A 19,916-nucleotide genomic window follows, 5' to 3' on the forward strand; every position below is an offset into this window, starting at 1 on the left:
ATGAGTCTGTGTGCATCCACAAGGTGCTTCCTGGTTCTCATGAAGAGCCTCCCCGCTTGACACTACCTGTGCAGTGACAGACCTCATCAGGCTGGTAGTAATTTGCTCCATGTGGGGATTTCACTTGCAGATATCTGCTTTAACTCTAATGCGGAAGAGACTGAGTGGCCCTCCTGGACATGCGTGCCCAATTCCACCCACCCCAAGGAATCCCCCGGCTGTGGGCATGAGCTCTGACATGCCTTGGGGCTCACACCTGGCAGAGAAACAGAAAGTCACACAGCGCGGCTTCATTTTCAGGTAATTTATTCTTAAGTCATGTTTTCTGAAAGAAAACCTTCTTTTAACAAGTATAATGTCACCTTTCTTCTTACAAACTCAAATACTAACAAACAACCTAACACGGCCCAAGGGGAGACCAACAGACGGCAGAACAGTTCCTCTACTGGGCAAGAAAACAGCATGTCTACAAACCACCAAAGAAATACATTTCAGAAAACCTAATAAAAGTTAATTTTGTGTCATTACGATGAGCTAAGCCATCATTCCCTGAACTGACGTCAGTTGGCTACGGGAAAAATTCTTGCTTTGAATTAGTTTGAAAAACATGAGTTATCAGGCAAGTCTCAAGATGTATGCTGGAGATTCTGCCCACAGTGGACTGGTTGGGCTTCTCACCGTGAAGTGCCCTCCAGTGTCCACTGGTGGGTCTGCTCCTCTATGCCACCTCTGCCCAGGGGAATGGGTCCAGTTTGAAGGTGAGTGTAATCTAAAACGATCACACTGAGGCTCACTGCTTAGTTGGCTACCCAGCTACATAGAGGTTTGACTCCAAGGACTAGTACAGAGAATCATTCCTTCCAAAACATGTATCACATGTGAGAGGCATGCTCCAGTGAGCATCCCAGTGCAAAGAACAGGATCTGGGAAAAGTACTACAATGAGATTACGATGGAGAAGGGGATGAGCTTTGTAAGAGGGCAAGTCTATTTCTATTAAGACTACTTTCTGGAAGCAGAAAAATGGACCTGGAAAAATGGCAGCATCTGCGGCAATCCTTCTTTCTAAGCAAATTCTCCTACAATTCTGATACAAATTATAACCTACAGCAGTTTTGTGACATCACCACCTTTCCTGGCTGTTCAGACACTCTAAGGCCTCAGTGCCAGGCCATCTATTCACCATGAATGGCCCTTTATCAGCTCCTGGAAGGTCACAGAACTAAGCAGGTCAGACCCACTTGGAAACCCCAGGTTTAGTTATTGCTGTTAGAACTTAACCCTGGAGCTACATGGCTCAATGTGTGCATGCCAGCATAACCACAGAGGCCAAGCACTCCATGCGCCCAATACAATAATCATAAAGACCTCCACACTAAGTCATGTGGGGCAGCTATTTTCATTATCACTGAGACAAAACATGAAAACATACACACACACAACCAGCCCTAAGGAATGCCACCTGTAATTTGCATAAAGTCTCATCAGCTGGCAGCCCCAAACTTTGCCTTGTAGTTAGAAATAGGAAGGAAGCTCTGGCTATGTAAACTAAAATACTTGGCCTTTCTTTCCTGCCACCACTTCTCTCCCCCTAGATGTGCCCTGCCACAACCAAGCTCCCCTCAAAAAAAAAAAAAGGAAGGAAACATCACTCTCCAGGCAGGGTATTCCCCAAGTTAGTGATGGTAAACCCCTTAGGCAAGGATGATGCCCAGATCCCAAAAACCCCTGTGGAACAGAATGTTCTGCTGCTATATCATTTGTCAGACTGGGAAGAAAACTTAGCGTTAAGAGAGAACTTCTTTTGAAGCCCTCGGAGGGTGGGACCAGGCCAGGAGTGGTAGTCAGTGACTGTAGCTGGACCACCAAGGCAATGAGCACATTCACTTATTCCTCTTTGAGTGAGACAGCGTGGCCTAATGGGCGCTTCTTTATCACGCTGGATCAGTCAGTTTGGAATGGGAGATGTGCCAGGCACACTTTGAATCAGGTAGGTCAATAAATCTGGTGTCTGGAGAGTGCACGAAGGCATGTGTGGGGCAGGTCTGGTCACATCAGTCGGCTCATCTGAGCCCACTGGGACGTTAGCCTTTGATCACGGCAATTGGTCTCAGTTTTATCGCTTTCTTGCTGATTCCAGCATCATGGCAGGTATTCACAACATCTGTCACGTTTTTATATGACTCAGGAGCCTAAGAAGGGAAAAAAATGAGACAGTAAAAATTTTCTAAAGAAAGTCTTTGAGTTCCAAGTATAAACAACACTTTTGGAAATGCACCTTTCTAAGCAAAATTCCCTCTGTTCTTTACAAAGACTATGTGCAAAACTTAAAATATATAGTAAAGGCCATATGTACAAGCTATGATAACACTCTCCCCCTCCTGCCCCACAATGGAACATCTGTTTTTGGCTTGGCAAAGTATTTTACTATTTAACAAGAGAAAAAGCTCCCCCGTCCTCACCCCAACTCCTCCCAAACAAGGTACGTTAGTTTTGGGTAAACCTTAACGTCCCTCCTCTGTAAAATGAGCTGGAGAAGGCAATGGCAAATGCTCCAGTATCTTTGCCAAGAAAACCCCATATGGGGCCATGAAGGGTCAGATGCGACTGAACAACAGTGAGATCTTAATGTTAGGAGTTAGGCACTTAGTTTGGTCAGAAAGACATTTCAGAATGGAGAATCATCTGAATGATTTTACCATGGGTTTCACAACTTTATGGTAGTGTTTGTTTACAAGGAATTATCAGTGTTACTAGAAAATTATATTACTTCATGCAACATACTCATATACGGATCACATACAGAGCAGACCAGACTAAGGCAGAATCCTTTCTACACTGAATCACAAATTAAGGGGGGTGACTGAGAATATAAAATATGGTCCAGTTTTAAGCAAATTTAAATAATTTATGAGAAGAGCAGGCAAAATGCTTCCCAGTTGTAGTCGCTCCCATGCATGTCACATGAAGGACCATGCAGATGTCCCTCACCTCTTCCATCACCAACTTAGGGGAAGCAACCCGGATGGCGATGCCCATGTCAGCCAATTTATCTAAAACATCCTGGAAGTCTAAGTTACGTCGAGATTTGGCTCGGGACAATGCACGACCCTGGAGGGAAAATAAACACATTTTAGTAACATAAACTAGGGACTGAGAGCCTTTGGACTAAACAATAAATACAAAGAAACTGCTGGGCATACCTGTGCCCATGCAACAGGATTCCCTGGAATACAAGGATTCCCCCTCCTCCTCCAAGAGACTGAGCCAGAAGCTGCAGCTCTGAATCCAATCCCCACTTTGAGGGGCCCCAAAGGGGAAGAATTCTTGGTAGGTGGCTGGGGCATCTTCTTTGCAGGGCAGGAATTCCCTGCTGGGTAGTATGCCTGCCTGGACAGTACACCTTCCAGCCTGACTGAATGCCCCCACCCAGCTGACAGACTATGAACTCTGAAGTGGTTCTCAAGCTGGGGGCTAGTAGGCATCCCTGCAGGGAGGTGCCCACAAATCCACACTCAATGAAGCCCGCTTTTTTTTAATTAGAGATCTTCTTAGCCAACAAATACTCAGGGCACAACTTCTATCATGTGAAGGGAGGCCGACAAATCAATTATGACATTAAAGGAGTCCTCCTATTTAAAAAGACTGGGAACAAGAGATAATACTTTTTCTCCAGAATGGACCTATCCAGCTGTCAGTGAGACTGGATGCCCATGAGTGATCCCTGAGCTGGCAGATCTTTTTCCTTCCATGGTCAATCCCCAAAGAGTTGGCTGGAGATTTCATCAGGATACAAATCTTCTCTACCAATGTAGATGGGCAAGAGCTCTGTACTCAATAGAGTAATGTCATGGACTTCCCCAGGTTACAGTCAGTCTGGGTCAGCAAGAAGCCCTAACTTTCTCCCTCTTCCTGTGCCCCATGCTTCTCCATCAGTTTCCACAGGGCTCTGAACACAGACCCACGTTTTTGGCCCCCTCAATCTGGCTTGCACCCTGGGCACAACACTGGAGAAGAAGCCACCAAGGGTCTTCTTGTACAATTGGTCTTTAAGTGCCTGGGAAGGGGTTTCCTATGAACTGATCACCTCAGACTCCCTACGTACTGGGCGCTTGTGATGATCAGAAAGGAGAGAATCGTGAGTAAGCATGAGAATGAAGCCCATAAAGTGCGAGGAAGACTTCTCAGGAGATCTGTCTCTGAAGGGTGGAGCTGTGTCCTCACGTTTCAGCACATACCCAAGCACTACTTTCTGATCTCACTTTGGGAGCGGGCAGAGCCGGTGCTCCTCTTCAAAGTGCTCTCTGGCCTAGGAATGAATTTGATGACAGCAGGTTGTCTGCTCACTTGCAGGGACGAGGTGAGGTCCAGACCCAACCTTGGGACCACAGGGAAGCCATCTGGGTCACCCCTACCCACCTTCTTCAAACCAGTAAGACCACCCAGTATGCACTTTGTGAGACATATACAGCAAGAAATGTGATATATCTGAATTCTTCCAGAGGGAATGAAAATAAGACAGCCACAGCAGAGTGTGAAAGCAGGTCATATCTAAAGGAGAAAGCGTTCTACATACAGCTCCATGGCAGGTTGTTCCGAAGGTCTCCGTCATGCCCTGCTCTGTCCCAGTAAGAACATAGCTGCAGGTTCCCATGGTTCCCCCAATGAGGACTGGCTGTCCAGTCAGCTGCGGATGCAAACAGACACACCACATAGAAATCAGAACAGCATGACCTTCCAACACACACAACTTGCAGTCTCTTTGGCTTTGTTAGAATTGACTTGATTCCTAAGCTGAGTAACACCATGTTAAGACATGGTAGGTCCAGTATAACCAGCATGTCTTAAAAGTCAGATCTGATCATGTCATTCCTCTTTGAAGAAGTGGTTTGAGGGTTGGGGGTGGAAATAGGAAGCCCTATGAGGGGCTGCTGACACAGCCTGTGCAGGTCCATAATTTATTCACATTAATGACTAAGACCCCAGAAAGTCTCAGCATCCTGGGCTGGCAAATGCCCAACAGGAGAGGGTCTGGCACAAAGTGACGAGGAGAACAAAGAAAAAGACTGTGATTCTCAACCCTGGTTTTGTTACACACCCCCCTACCCCTCATCCTGATAATTCCAGTTTCAAAAAACAAATTAACTGTGATTCATATTAGCATGAAGATAACTAGAAACACAAGAATAAGTAGAACCACAGAAGCATTTATGGTGATATCACACAAACCCCTAAGGCTAAGAATCCACGTTCTTTAGGGCTTGGGGCTCTTGGTCCAGTGGGGCAGAGAGGTTTACAGTAGGTCAGCTCAGACTCCTTCCCACTGACTGACACTGATTCTGACAGACTTTCCCCCTGCCAGGCCCCTAACCTGGTAATCCACAGCAATGAGGGGGTGGTGTGGAGGGAAGGCCCGGGTGGACCCCTTCCTGTGCACCAGCAGGGTCCGTTCTTTGCCATCCACCACATGCTGTTCCACCTTGGCAATGTTGTGGGAGACGTCATAGATCACATGAAGGTCCAAGTCATCAGGGGTTGTGTTGAAGACCTTGGCAAAAGCCTAAGCAAGAGAAAGTTCAGCTTCAGTTTAAAACAGTTAGGACTGACCATCCTAAGTATTGAGTGCAAGTGCACATGCATGCACACATACATGCATGTACACACACATGTACATATACATGTACATACACCACCCAAGAACGGAAAAAATGGTGCTCTTTTGCAGCTAGTAGACAGTGTAGGTAGCATAGCTTTTGTGTGGGGATGGCCTTGCCACTTTGCCAAGTGCTGGTCCTCTTGTTCATGGGTCACCTTAGTAGCCTACAATGAAGGGATTCCTACTGACTCCCATGACAACTGTTAACCAAGTGAAGAAAACACAGGCATGAACCCTTCATCCTTTAAAAGGTGACCTCCTGTGCCCCGAATCTTATCCCATGAATCACCAAAATGAAACTTCTTTGCCCAGCACTGTTAAGTTTCAAGGGCATGAAACCACATCAGAAGGCCTGCCTCCAAAGAACACCTGACCCCACCTGGCGGGTCAGGAAGGTCATGGAAGAGCGGTTGACCCAGGCATAGTTCCCAGCGGCCGCCATGCCCTTCAGGTAGTCCTGGCCCTCTGGGGAGCTGATGCGTGCACACGCCAACTGGCGATCGTTCACAATGATTTTGTCTCTCTTCATGGCCTTCTCCATGGCCACCAGTGCATCTGGGAGAGAGAAGGAAGGTCAGCTTTCACTTGGGAGCTGGCAGTTTGTTAAAACAAGTCCATATCACATAAGTGTCACAGGCTTACTGCAAGGAAAGTATTTTCTATGCCCTGAAGTGTAACGTAACTATGAAGTTTTTATTGGTATGGTTATAAAAAAGTAAACCTGCAAACTTCTCCCTCAGAGCATTTCAGTACTCAAGAGTTTACTCATTCTACAAACAGATTTACTGAGTCCCACAGACAAGCAGGGGACTGGGGGATATCCAACAATGTTATCTATGGCACAGTCTGGGGAGACAGAGACAGACAGAGATAGACAGAATGAGAGACACAGAGAGAAACATCACAAAGCTTCATGAGGCCAAAGGTTAGGCCTAGACCATACCTGTAGCTACTTGATGGCCCAGGCCTCTGCTGCCACTGTGGATCATCACACACACCTGTCCCTTATGGTCAATGCCCATCTTCTTAGCAGCGTACTCATTAAAAATTTCATCCACAACTTGGATTTCTGCATAATGATTTCCTGCTCCCAGGGTCCCAAGCTGTCAAAACAAAACAAGATAAATCCACTTGGTAAAATGGTTTCCACCTAAACCAAATGACATGCCAAATCCCGTTACAACAAAGAACATTACAGAAAAGACCTGTGCATAGCAAAACTTCTGAGCCCAGTGGATGGCTTACTTCCAGCAGAATTTGATCTAACAAAAACAATTCAGATAATGCCTTAGAGTTTACTGATTATCAAAGAAGATGTAGATAGTAAATAAACAGAAAACACTTCACTAGTTAGCTAAAAGTATAGGTTCTTATCTGTTTTGTGCCCTGGCCTAAACACCATCAGCTACAAAGGAAAATTCACTTTACAGGTAGACAGAACTCTGCACTAAAAATTTTACTGACTGGTCTAAGAAAATATTCCAGATTTGGAGCAACTGAAGTTCAGGATAATCTCAACAAGAAGTAGGCAATCTGGCAGCAAAAGTCCCACATTATATAAGACTTTTTGTACAGTCAGTGAATGAATTTGATCTTAGGGGTAGAGATACATCATGGTACATTCCAGTGTTTCTGCCTTTTCTAACACCTACATCTCCATAGAAGGAGGACAGTCCTGCACTCTTTTATTTTTGGAATCCAAGGCTCCCTTGGCATGTGACCCATCACACTGGGCTATCATTCACCAAAACAGTGGGCCTGGCAGTGACCACCCCCTGGCCACTAACCACTGTTAGAGTCAGGGGGATTGTAAAAAGCATCAAGAGTGATGGAGAAATGACAGATGTCCCAAGAAACTGAGGCTTCAACTGGGCCCCAAGTCCCTCTCCCAGACTAGCACCTCCTCAATGCTGGAGGTGCAGGGATATAGTCATAAGATACAAGAAAGATTTTAAATAAAAACAATGTGGAAAACAGTTGGCTGAATGACCCAGAAGGGTTACCTGAGGAAGGCCTCTCTTTTTAGCCCTGGCGGAGACCTTGTTGGGGTCAGCTTGCAGCATACGCCCATATTCTTCACAGTGCTCCTTGTCCTCCGCCCAGGCGTAGCCTTCTCGTAGAGACCAGTCTACTCCCATCTCCAGAGCCTCCTCTAAATCCCTAAAATAAAAAAGCTGTGGTCACTACAGGGTCAAAAATAGGTTACACAACTTTGTTCCAAGTACTGCCTTCAACATTTTAAAAAACTCAGTGTCTCTAAAGGGAGACAGAATACTCAATCTGTAATGGTCTGACCCTTTCCCTTTACATGATCTCATTTGATTCCAAGCCCTATGAGGCAGGGAAAATGTAGCATGAAGAAACCTCAAGCCCATGAGTGGAGAAATAACAGGTCAACAGGTCAAATAAGAGGCTTTGGTCTGTATGCAATCAATATTTCTAACAGGGATTATCATGCCAACCATGACTTTTCTCATCCCAGAAGTCCTGTTTCCCTGCCCTTGTGGAGAGAATAAGTCAACCTGACCAAGGCAGTCACTCCCAAGCTGCCCCAACATCTGCTCTGCATTCTGAAGCTAAGCTGTTCACGTATGAAGTCCTAGGGGCAAGGCAATCTCTATCTAGATTTGTGAAACTTTTTGCCCCACATCAGTATAACCCTTCCACAGTGGCCTTCAAAATACAATGAAATCCCTGGGCCTCTTCACTGCTGAGTTTCCTTATCTTTAAAATGAAGGGGGTGGCCTAGAATGCCTCCCAAAGCCCTTCCTACTCTAGGGACAACATCCTATGAGCCCTGCAAGGTCCTGGAGTTTGTTTTAACAAACACTCTTTGATCCTTAGTCTTGCAAACTTGATTTGGAAAGAGAGAGCACCCAACAAATCACATTTACCATCTTCATTCAAGTTATGTAGGTCTTGGCTTAATTACAGAAAAAATTTCAATATAAAGATACTGTTAAAGTTCCAAGTCCATTAAATTCAACTCCTACAAAACTCAGGACCCCTATCTGAAAAAAAAAAAAACAAACCATCCCTTCCTAAACCCACTAAAGAGAAACATATGCACCAATAACTTTTGGCCTTACTTGGCATTCATTGGGATAACTCCTTTTGATCCCACCCCAACAGGAATGTGGTCAAACATGGCCTGGGCGAGTTGCTCCTTCACAGGCTGGACATCACTTTCATCAAGGTTGGTTCTCAGCAAGCGGACACCACAGTTGATGTCAAATCCGACACCACCTAAGGAATAAAGACAACCCAAGCCCAATCCATCCGGGTGACCAGGCAAATATGATACTTGCTTTTAACAGATAGAGGAAGGGAGCAAGGACAAGGGACATGAAAGGCAGGAGGGAAAAATGGAAGAAATACTGGAGCTGGGTTCATATCCCAGGGGGTAGGTCACCTCAGCTCTGGGAGACAATTTCCTCATCTGTAAAATGAAAATAGGACTTTTGTGATATCCCTAACAGGGTTGCTGGAGGAAAGTGCTTTTTAAAGTACTTTATAAATGTAAGTCACTGATAATACAATGTTGATAGTTCAGCTGCTTATGACAAGGTAGAACCTTTTAGTTTATTTACACTTCTGCTTCTGTCACTACAAAGTGGTCTCAGCTGCGTTAAGGTGAATAACACAAATAACTAACAAAACTTGACGCAGACAATTCAGGGGCCAGAGAAGCAGCACCGAATCATGTCCTAGAACAGGGGGCAGGACACAGACTTCACTTTTAATTCCTAATTAAAACTCTTTTAATGCAACAATCAACGTTTTGGAGTCTCTTGTTTTTAGAGACTGTAACAGCGGGGATATAGTATGCAGCTGAAAAATGCCCATGTAGTTCAATGTTTTAATATGGATTGATTTAATATGGATATGCCTGTGATCAATTTTCTTACTCAGTAGACCTGAGAGAAATTGCTGCAATTCCAAACTACTGATTACGGGCTCTGGTCCACAGAGAGAAAGGTGACCAGTGAGCATCATGGGGTGGGACTGGGGGAGTCCATGACCTTACCTGGGGACACCACGGCTTCTGGATCATTCATATCAAAGGCAGCCATATTTCCAATTGCAAATCCATAACCAGAATGCACATCAGGAAGCCCAATAGATCTCTGAAAGAGATTTTAGACCATCCGCAACCAGGGCCCAGCTTTCCCTGGAAACTCTCAAAACCTCTTTCTCTCTAAACTTCTTATCTGAGTTCACTCACCCCTGACCAAGGACTGGCAGCCAATCCTGTAAGTGGGGACCTATACTGGCCAGCTCAGTGATCAGAATGCTTTTGTGTCCACTTAGAACTCATGAGACTTTGTTTAAAGGTAAGATCCTCCACATACAAAGCTGAAAGTGGGAAAGGCGCTTGTGTGAAGCTCCTGACGAGCCCCAATCAGAAGACACTCAGAGAACCACTCTTCCCAGTTGAAAGTGGCCAGTATTATCATTTACTCTGAGAACATCCTAAAAAATGACCCCTGGTCAGTGGGAAGTATGACAATGCAGAACCAAGAGGATGATTGGATCAATGGAAGTATGAGCTCTTGGGAGAACCCTGGCTCTGAGGCTTACTAAACCCCAAATGGGAACAATACTATCTGCAATGATTACCCCAAAGGCATGAGGAAACTGCTTTCCTTGTAAACTTTAAAGACCTAAAGAAATGTTTAACTGTCACTGTTACTGTTACTGACTAGTTTCCATCGTGTGCTTTCTGTTTGTTTCTACCACACAACTGGGCAGGGCAACATGAATTAGAACGACCAAGGCTTTTATCTAGGGCTCTGGGAGATGCTGATGGATCCCCGGCCTGGGATGATGAGTGTACAAGGTATGTGTTCATTTCCTATTTCCTCTCCCATTTAATGAGGAGCTGTAGGGGACCCTCCCACACGTTTCCTTTTACCAATAAATACGACCAACTCTCCAGCCCCATTCCCACTCATGCTCCTGCTATTCTCTTTGAATAGAGCAACAGGTAGCAATGATATTGCTCAAACAGATCAATCAAAAGCAATATAAGCAATCAAGGAAAAGAAATCAGCTGCGTTAGTTCTGAACTCGTATGACTTTCAGCCAAGGAATGCTACCATGTCTACGGCATCCCCAGGTACCCAGACTGCTATCTTCTCAGCCTCCACCTACAGAACGGTAATGTCAACAGCAAGACTCTGAACCCTGACTCACGTGGACAATCCCAGGTAAGGCTGCCACGTTGCCGATCTGCTTCATTGCTGGCAGGAAGCCACCAACGCCTAAAAGAAGAAAAAAAAAAGATAAGTATTTCCCTTTTTAGAACATTTGAGTAAATACATCCATAATTTACTAAAAGGGGAGAAACAGCTTTTCTTGTCCCAAAAGCCAAGTGTTGCCCTAAATCAAAGGGAGACGGCTAAAACTATTCACATCATACAGTAGAGAAGGCTAGACTGGAAGGGAAGAGTACTCAAGTAATAAATATACTTCTAGGGAAGGAAATGAAGATATCTGGGCCACACCCTAGATGTCATTAAGATGCTTTATAGAAACCTACAAAGAAGAATTGCCAAAATGCTGGCAGAGAAGCAACCTGGTATGTGGTCTCCAGAGTGGTGGGGGGCTGGGCCTGACTCCCCACAACACAGACTTGCTTGTGGTCGAACTGTTTAATGTCTGTTTGGGCTTCAGTTTCCTCAGCTATCAAATGGGGATAAGGCCATGATCCTCAACTGGGTGCCATAGTATTGTCACCTCTTGGCAGATGAGGAAACTGAACCTCAAAGAGGTGAAATCAGCAAGCAAGAGGCCTGTCAGCAAGAGTGCTATTGGTGATGGACAAACCCACCTCTCTCCTAACTCCAAGTCCAGCCAGGTGGCCCAGTGGATATAGCACCAGACCTGGAGTCAGGAAGACTTGAGTTCAAATCCAGCCGCAGACACTTACTAGCTGTGTGATCTGGGGAAGTCACTTAACCCCTATTTGCCTCAGTTTCCTCAACTGTGAAAAGGGGATAATAATAGCACCTATCTCCCCAGAGTTGTGAGGAAGAAAGGAGGTGATATTTGTTTAAAAAAAAAAATATGCTTAGCAAATGTGTGGCACATAAGAGACACCTAATAAATGTTTATTTCCTTCCTCTGCTTCTTACCACTACACACCATCAGTGCATTCACAAATGGTCTCCCTAAGGTTACATAAAGTATCAGTGACAGGTACATGTCTGGTTTAGTCCCATCATGCCCATTTCCTTCCCTGGAAGTAAGATGAATACTTAAGGAATGACTTTCCCATCTCAAATCATTCTTCTCTACTATGATTTTACTTGTCTAAGATCACAAAGGTCTGAGGCAGTAGAGTCAGCATTTGAACCCAGAACCCCTGACTCCAAATACTCTGATGATGCGTGTGTGTTGTGGATTTTGTGGGGTTCAGCTCAACCAATTCACGTTTCTCATATAAAATACCCCTAAATTTTTACCAAAGTAGGGGAGGTTTCTGTTTGCTGCTAAGTGATGTTATTTTGCATCCGTTTCATCAGGAGTAAATACTTCCTTGGCATAATTTCAATCCTTGGTTATTACTCTGGCTGCGTCTTTATACAAGCAAAACCTATTTCAGTTCTCCTTTTCTCAAGGAAGGAGGGAAGACAGGGCAGTTGTTAGCTGGCTAGTAGAAAAACCAATCACTTCCACTCAATGCTCAGCGTACTTACCACCGCCTCGGCAGGCATTTCTTAACTCCTCAAACATGAGCTTCTCAAGTGGATCGTTCACATAGAACACACCTTCCACCTGAGGCCAAATACAAATGAAAAAGAAACCATGTTAATTATCACACACATGCCCCAAAGTGCATAGAATGCTGGCCACAATTTCTGCTGTTCTCTCTCCTGGCTCCAGGTCTTTTTCACCTGGTTTGCAAACTTATTGTCCTTCACAATAAAGAAGATCTAAAACGGGGCCTGGGAAAGGGGTCACCCATATTATTTCAAATGGAGATTCACTACAGCATATGGAGCGTAAGCGCCTTGAGGACAGGAGCTGCTTCGTATTTGTTTTGTCTCCCCAGTGACTGACATGCACAGTAGACAAGTTTTACTAAGTATCTGTTGAGTTGAACCACACGTTATTGCTTTCATTTTGAAAAAGCTTTTATTGAACTACAGTAATAAAACATGGAATTTATGACTTTATAAATGGAAGGGCACTATAGTCTTACAGATTAGGTCACAGTTCTAAGTGGCCTTGTGTTTCCAAAGCAGCAGTCAATATTGAAGAAACTGACCCCAACAACCCCATAATAATTTCTTAAAAAGCCAGTTTTGAGACCTTACTACACATCTTACTATTTTCCTGTCCTTAAAAAGGAAAATGGATTTGTTCAACAAATCTAAATCTAACAAATGCTTAATAGGGGCAAAGCAACAGGGTAGACACTGAGACAAGAAACACAGATATCAATAAGAAAGATGCCTTGACTTCAAGGAGATATGAGTTTGGAAGGAGAAAAGGCAATTATATAGTGTCGCTTCTGTAAAAGGCATTTTCAATAAACATCTCATTTGACCTTTACAACAACCCTGTAGAGTAGATGTTATTATGATCCCCATTTTATAATGCCTTGTGCAGGGTCACACAGCTAGTACTCGAGGCCAAATCTGTACCCTTCCTGACTCCGGATTCATCTCTCTATCCACTGAACCAGGTTGTGAAGACCTTAAAGCTTTGTATAAATACAGAGAGCTCCCTGAAGGGTAGAGAGGCTAGCTTACTAGTCCATGGTCACACAGCTAGTGTCTAAGGCAGGATCTGAACCCAGGTCTCCCCAACTCCTAGCCCCTTCAGGGCCCTGCTTATTACCATCCTCACTGGCATGAAACAGAGGAAAGATCATTTCTCTTGGGGAGCATGAGGGAGAGGTGATCACTGAGCTGGGTCCTGAGAGATGGGGGGATGCGTGGCCTGGGGGAGTGCAGGAGAGAGGCCACAAGCCCAAGGATGTGAGGAATCTAAACTGTGTGGGATGGAGGGCGTGGGAAGGGAAAATGCGGAACACTGTTGCCTGGCACAGCTTGTGGGAGGCCTTCAGAGTTTCTGTGGGGGGGAGGGAAGGAACCGTGCTAATGGGGGTTGTTGTCTCACTATTATCAAGACTGGGCCGAACTAGGACCAGGAACGTCCAAGCACGTTTTTTAGCAGAGATAACACGCTGGCTAACAGGAAGATAGCAGAACCAAACCTTTTATCCTCTAGGGAACAGTTTTATTCTTTTCTAGCGGGTTTATCAGAAAGGAAAATCATTCCAGGGCAAATGCAACAACCCAGGGCTGCAGACCCCAGCTCAGGACACCGTCCAAGGTGCGGCTCTGGTCCAGGCTCTGCCCCCCAGGACCCCAGAGCGAAGATGTCCCTCACCAGCACCCTTGGCACCCCAACCCTGCTCCCCAAGGATGGACGGACCCCTCCTCCGTCCTGCGCCCTCCGTGTCTGACTTGCGTGGTCTCTTCCCCCCCTTTAGACTTCAGGGCTCTCTTTCTGGATGCCCAGGGGCTGGCACACAGTAGGTGCTCAATACATGTTCACTGAGTGTTGCTTCCCCAGTGAACTCCCCGAGGGCAGGGCCAGGCTTTTCTCTCTTTTTGCACCCCCGCCCCCACCCCACCCCCACAGCTTAGCTCAGTGCCTGGTACACAGTAGGTGCTCAATGAATGCTTCTTGGTTGGAGTCGTCAGCCCCCCCAAGGGCCTCTGCGTTTCATTGGCTCAGAGAGGCGGAGCTAGACGAGGTTTCTGAAGGGACCGCAGGCTCCGACCGTGGAATTTCACACCAACGAGCATTTATGAGTCGCCTGCTGCATGCCTCGCTCAGTAAATGCAGGCTGACCGCGTACTCCGAGGACCCCCTGTTACTGGGCCCAATGGTCTGGCGGTCACGACCTGCGGGGGGGGGGGGGGGGGGGCCCAGCTTCTCGGACCGTTAGTGCCGAGGGTGGGGGTGGGGGAAGCACAGCAGGCGGTCCGGCCTCCCCTCCCCCCTCCGCTGGACGCTCCGGGCCGGGCCGGGTGGACCCGCTAACCTGCATGTTGGGCACGAAGCCCTTCTTGATCCTCCAGCAGTTCTTGTGGATCTTGTCCAGATACTGCAGCTCGTCATTGTAGCTGCGGCTCATGGCGGCTCCGGCCCGGCCTCCTCAGCCTCCTCTGCCCCAGCGAAGCTGCCTCCGCGGCCTGGTGCGAGGACTGCGCGCTCCAACTGCGCAGGCGCAGCGGCAGAAGGCCGAGGCGCGGGAGGAGCGGAAGCGGAAGCGGTGGCGACGGGGCGCGGCGGGGCTCAAAAAGCTTCGAGGCGAAAGCCTTTCCGCTTCAGTGAGCTTAGACTGCCCCCTAGTGCTGGCTCCCCGCTCATGTTTTCTTTTTCTTTCTGTCTCCTTTTTCTTCCTCTTTTCCTTTTATTTCCATTCTTTCATTTCTCTTTGTTTTTATTTCTTTCTCTTCCTTTCTTTTTCGTTTTCCTCTCTTGTTATCTCTCATCCTTTTTTCTTTCTCCCTTCCTTTTTCTTCTTTCTTTCCTTTTTCGTTCTGTTTCTTTCATTTTCATTATTTTTTCTTTCTCTTCCTTCCTTTTTCTTTTTTTCTTTCTTCTCTATCTCATTCTCTCTGTTTCTTTTTATCTCATTCTTTTCCTTTCCTTTTCTCTTTCTCTCCTCCTTTTTTCTCTCATTCTTTCTCTTCTTTTCCTTCCTTTTTCTGTTTCTCTTATTCACTTTCTTTTTTTCTTTTTCACCATCTTCATTTTCCTTTTTCTTTTTTTCTCCTTTTCTTTCCTTCTCTTCCTCTTTGATACGGATTTTGATCTTCATTCTTACAAAGAAATGATCATGCTGCACACAGCCACATCAGAAGTTACATCATTAACAATTTACCTCTTATCTGCTAAACTGTAACAAATTTCATCCTTGTTATGTTATTTTATCGGTCATCCCTAAACATTCTTTTCTCCAAAAATATTTTCTTCAATTAACAAGCATTTTTATCTCTCTCTCACTTGCACTCCACAACTGAACAAAATAGAAACTAAACTCTTATGACAATAATATTAGTAACAGTAACAATGTTATTAATAACATCAATATTGTAATAGTTATAACAGTATTACCTGGGCAACTGGGTGGCACAGGTATGGAGTCAAGAAGACTCATCTTCCTGAGTTCAAATCTGGCCTCAGACACTTTCTAGCTGTGTGACCCTGGGCAAGTCACTTACCTTTGTTTGCCTCAGTTTCCTCATTTGTAAAATGATCTGGAGAAGGAAATGGCCAACCACTCCAGTATCTCTGCTAAGAAAACCCTAAATGGGGTCATGAAGAGTTGGACATGACTCTTACAGCAACATAACAATATTGATAATTACGCACCACCATTAATAGTGACAGTCATGTTTATATGCCTAAACTGATAATATAAATGGTATTATTAATAATAGAATATTATATAATTACATATAATATACATGATACATATATTAATAATTTAATAATAATAAATTATATTAGTAATAATAAAATGGCAATAACATTAATAACAAAATAATAGGAAATAACTTGTAGCAAGTTAAGTTTCACTAAGAGCTAAAATATATAATCTCATTTCATGATCGCAGGTAGGTGCTATTATTATTCCTATTTATAGGGTGAGGCTACTGAGGCAAACAGAGTTGAAATGACTTGTCCAGAAAGTATATCTTTTATCTTTTTGGAGGGGGAGAAGGTAGGACAATTGGGGTTAAGTGACTTGCCCAAGGTCACACAGCTAGTAAGTGTCAAATGTCTGGGGTTGAATTTGAACTCAGGTCCTCCTGACTCTAGGGCAGGTGCTTCATTCACTGTACCACCTCCCTGCCTCTAGAAAGTGTATCTTAAATGCTATGTGCAGGCTGGTCTTATGAAGACAGGTAGAATCTAAGTCTTATTTCCACAGCCTGCTGGTGGGTCTGACTGCCTCAGATCTCTCCCCAGTTCAATGCATCCTTTATTCAGCCTCCAAAGCAATTATGACACTCCCTTCCACCAGTTTAATAAGTACCAGTGTCTCCCTATCATCTCCAGGATCAAATAGAAAATCCTCTGTTTGGCATTAAATCCCTCCATTAGCTTGTCCCTCCTACTTTTCCCATCTCTTCACACCTTCCTCCTTCTCTCCAGTGACTCTGTGATCCTCCTGGCTGCTCCATGAACAAATGACTTCATCTCTTGGCTCTGAGCATTTTCTCTGCCTGTTCCGCCATGCCTGGAATGCTGCCCCTCCTCCGAGTCTCCACTTCCTGACCTCCCTGGCTTCCTTCAACCCCAACTAGAATCCTACCTTTGATAGGATGCCTTCTCCAACCCCTCTGAATTCCAGTTCCTTCCCTTTGCTAATTATTTCCTACTTTTTCTCTATATAGCTTGTTTGTACATATTTATTTGCATGTTATCCATCCCCCAACCCCCATTACATTATAAACTTCCTGAGGGAAGGGACTATCTTTTGCCTTTTTTTGTATCTCTAGTGCTTAACATAGGGCCTGATAGGGACTTAATAAATGTTTATTGATTAGCTGATTGATTCAGTAGAATGTAAGCTTTCCAGTAGAATATAAGTTCTCTGAGGACAGGAATTGTCTTAGTGTTGTATTTGTAACCATAATACCTAGCATACCACAAGCACTTTATAAATATTATTGACTGGCTGAGTGGAAAGAGCTCTGGATTTGGAGTTAGATTTGAGTTTGAATCTTACCCATTATGCTACCGTTTATTACCTGTGTAATAGAATAGTATCTGTCTATCCATCTATTCATCCATCCATCCATCCATCCATCCATCCATCCATCCATCCATCCATCTATCTATCTATCTATCTATCTATCTATCTATCTATCTATCTATCTATCTATCTATGTATCTATCTATCCAAGCATGTATGTAAGTATTGTCTGTCTATCTATCTATCTATCTATCTATCTATCTATCTATCTATCTATCTATCAATCTATCCATCTGTCTGTCCATCTGTCTATCCATCTATATATCTTTACCTCTATCTCTCATCTATCCATCTTTTTATAGTTTGGGGATTTTATTTTTAAATTATATTCCATAAATAGTTTAATTTTTCATTCTTGACAAAGAAATAGGGTTTGTTTTTTTTTAGCACTTTTAAGTTTTCAAAATTTATTGATCCCTTCCTTGTTGACACAACAGATGTTCCCTCAACAAACCACCTTAGGAAGCATATTCCCTGGAAATAGCTTACTAATGACTGAGTCATGGAAAGCACAGCCACCTTGCCTCTGAAACACTTTCCACTAGTCACAGCTGGAGCATCTTCTCCACAAAGACAGAATCTGAGCCCCCCTCCCTCTCCCTCCCTAAGTTCCTTGTAACTATGTTGCACTTACTTCTTTTTGTTCTCTACATATACATCTATGTACACATAATACATATATATATGCATACATAAATGCATCCATATGCTGTATCATCGTAAATTTCTACTTAAATTTGTACTTAGTAACTATTTGTAAGTAGAGGTTTCATTCTTTGTATTTGCTCTCTTAGCAGCTAGCACAGTCTGGCCTATATCAGGCACTTGGTAAGTAATTTTTTTATTGGATAATTGATTGAAAAGAGCAGTTCCTTATTTTAGGATAAATAAGAAATTAATTCCTTAAAGATGACGAACTTGTCCAAGGTCACATAGCCAGTGAGTAACAGAATAAGAATTGGAATTCAGGTTCTTTGATTCCACCTGGGGGGGTGGGGTCTTTCCTCTGGGCCATAGAAGGAAACTGACAAATGAGCGAACTTGATTTCCACGTTACTTACCAGATAAATGAGAAAAAGGATTTTTTTAAATGAGAGAATAGGCCCAGTCTAGACAGACTTTCCAACTAGTGAGGGTGGGGGGAGGAGAGAGAAGAACACCTAGAGAAAGGAAAAGTGTCCTCTCTCTCAGTCCTCTCCTGATTGTATATAGTTAAGAAGTATTTCCTGACTTGATTTGACTAAGCCCTTCCTGACCCCCTTCTTGGCCCTCAAACTGACTTCAGAACTCCTGTAACTTTCATTTGAGGATGATGATGAGGAAGATAATGATGACAATGATGGTGATGACAAGTATTTAAATAGCATTTTAAGGTTTGTAAATTGATATTATCTCATTTTGTTCCCATAATTACTCTGGGAGCGAGATAATCTTATTATTCCCATTTTACAGGTAAGGTAATGGAGACAAAGAGGTTGTGACAGTTTCCTTGAGGAAAGAAACAGTGTTCTGTATGTTTGCCATACCACAGTAGTTAAATGCTGTGCTCATAGCAGGGGCTTAACGCTATTTGAGTTATTTGTTTGATTTTAGCTATCTATTCACAGAATTACAGAATCTGAGTGAAAGTGGGCATCGATTACCCAACCTGCCTTACCAGCAATTGCTAGAACATTTTTTTCTTTAACCTTTGATAAGAAGACAAGGAAAGTTTGTTCTTCTAGCCTAGCAAGAATGTAGCCCACAAAAGGTGAAAAGCTCTAATACTAAACAAGCAGGGAGGTGGGCTGTGCCTGGTTCATGTTGTTCTCCTCAGTTTTTCTGTCACACACATGCACACACACACACACACACACACACACACACACACACATACGCACACGCTCATCCCTCCCCCTTTCCCCCCCACTAGTTGAGGCTCTGCTTCCTCCATCAGAGCCCTGACTTGTCAGCTTGGAATATTAAACCTCCTGTCCTCTGCTTCTTGGAACACCTAATGCCCTTCAAGGCTCAGCTCAAGTAGGCTGAGCATAGTCCCAGAGTCTTCTGCCAGTTGTCAGTGTCTCCCCCCTCCCCCATCAAATTACTATATATTTATTTTTATATATCTTATTTTTTACTCATTTGTGTACAAATTATTCTTTCCTCTTTTCCTCTACAAACTCTTTGAGGTCAGGGATTGTTTCTGCCTTTTTCCTTGTATCATTAATTCTTGATAGGGTGTTTTAGGAATTGTGCGTGTATTCATCCTTCATTGCCGAAGAAGACCATGCCATATCAGAGAAATGATGACATGACTTGCACTTGACTTTGTTTTGAGTGAGGGAGGGCTGTGCAGGTTACCAGCCTCACTTCTCCTCCAGAGCCATCTGAATCCAGTGACCAGATATTCATCAAGATGACTGGAGATGACCCAGGATGAGGCAATTGGGGTTAAGTGACTTACCCAAGGTCACACAGCTAGTGAGTG

At 44.2% G+C, this 19,916-nt stretch overlaps 1 protein-coding gene across 1 annotated transcript; it reads right to left on the reverse strand.

Moving 5' to 3' along the window:
* Window positions 1-289: 289 nt before the first annotated feature.
* RTCB (RNA 2',3'-cyclic phosphate and 5'-OH ligase) lies at window positions 290-14,949 on the reverse strand. The gene is made up of 12 exons (XM_072655845.1): window positions 14,720-14,949; window positions 12,357-12,435; window positions 10,852-10,919; window positions 9,683-9,782; window positions 8,745-8,901; window positions 7,659-7,815; window positions 6,599-6,758; window positions 6,035-6,210; window positions 5,371-5,559; window positions 4,576-4,686; window positions 2,991-3,110; window positions 290-2,191 (listed from the first exon to the last, which is right to left on the reverse strand). Exons 1-12 carry the CDS (start codon window positions 14,810-14,812, stop codon window positions 2,084-2,086), a joined length of 1,518 nt encoding a protein of 505 aa, XP_072511946.1. The 5' UTR covers window positions 14,813-14,949; the 3' UTR covers window positions 290-2,083.
* Window positions 14,950-19,916: the final 4,967 nt, after the last annotated feature.

Source organism: Notamacropus eugenii, chromosome 3 (genome assembly GCF_028372415.1).
Source record: "Notamacropus eugenii isolate mMacEug1 chromosome 3, mMacEug1.pri_v2, whole genome shotgun sequence".
NCBI classification, from domain to species: Eukaryota; Metazoa; Chordata; class Mammalia; order Diprotodontia; family Macropodidae; genus Notamacropus; species Notamacropus eugenii.

Excerpts from the sequence above, each read along its gene's own strand:
- RTCB (XM_072655845.1), bottom strand. The coding sequence starts at position 14,812 with ATGAGCCGCAGCTACAATGACGAGCTGCAGTATCTGGACAAGATCCAC. Across the intron at positions 9,783-10,851 it reads CCTTACCTGGGATTGTCCAC|AGATCTATTGGGCTTCCTGA; the intron begins GTGAGTCAGGGT and ends AATCTCTTTCAG. Across the intron at positions 3,111-4,575 it reads GAACAACCTGCCATGGAGCT|GGTCGTGCATTGTCCCGAGC; the intron begins GTATGTAGAACG and ends TTTTCCCTCCAG.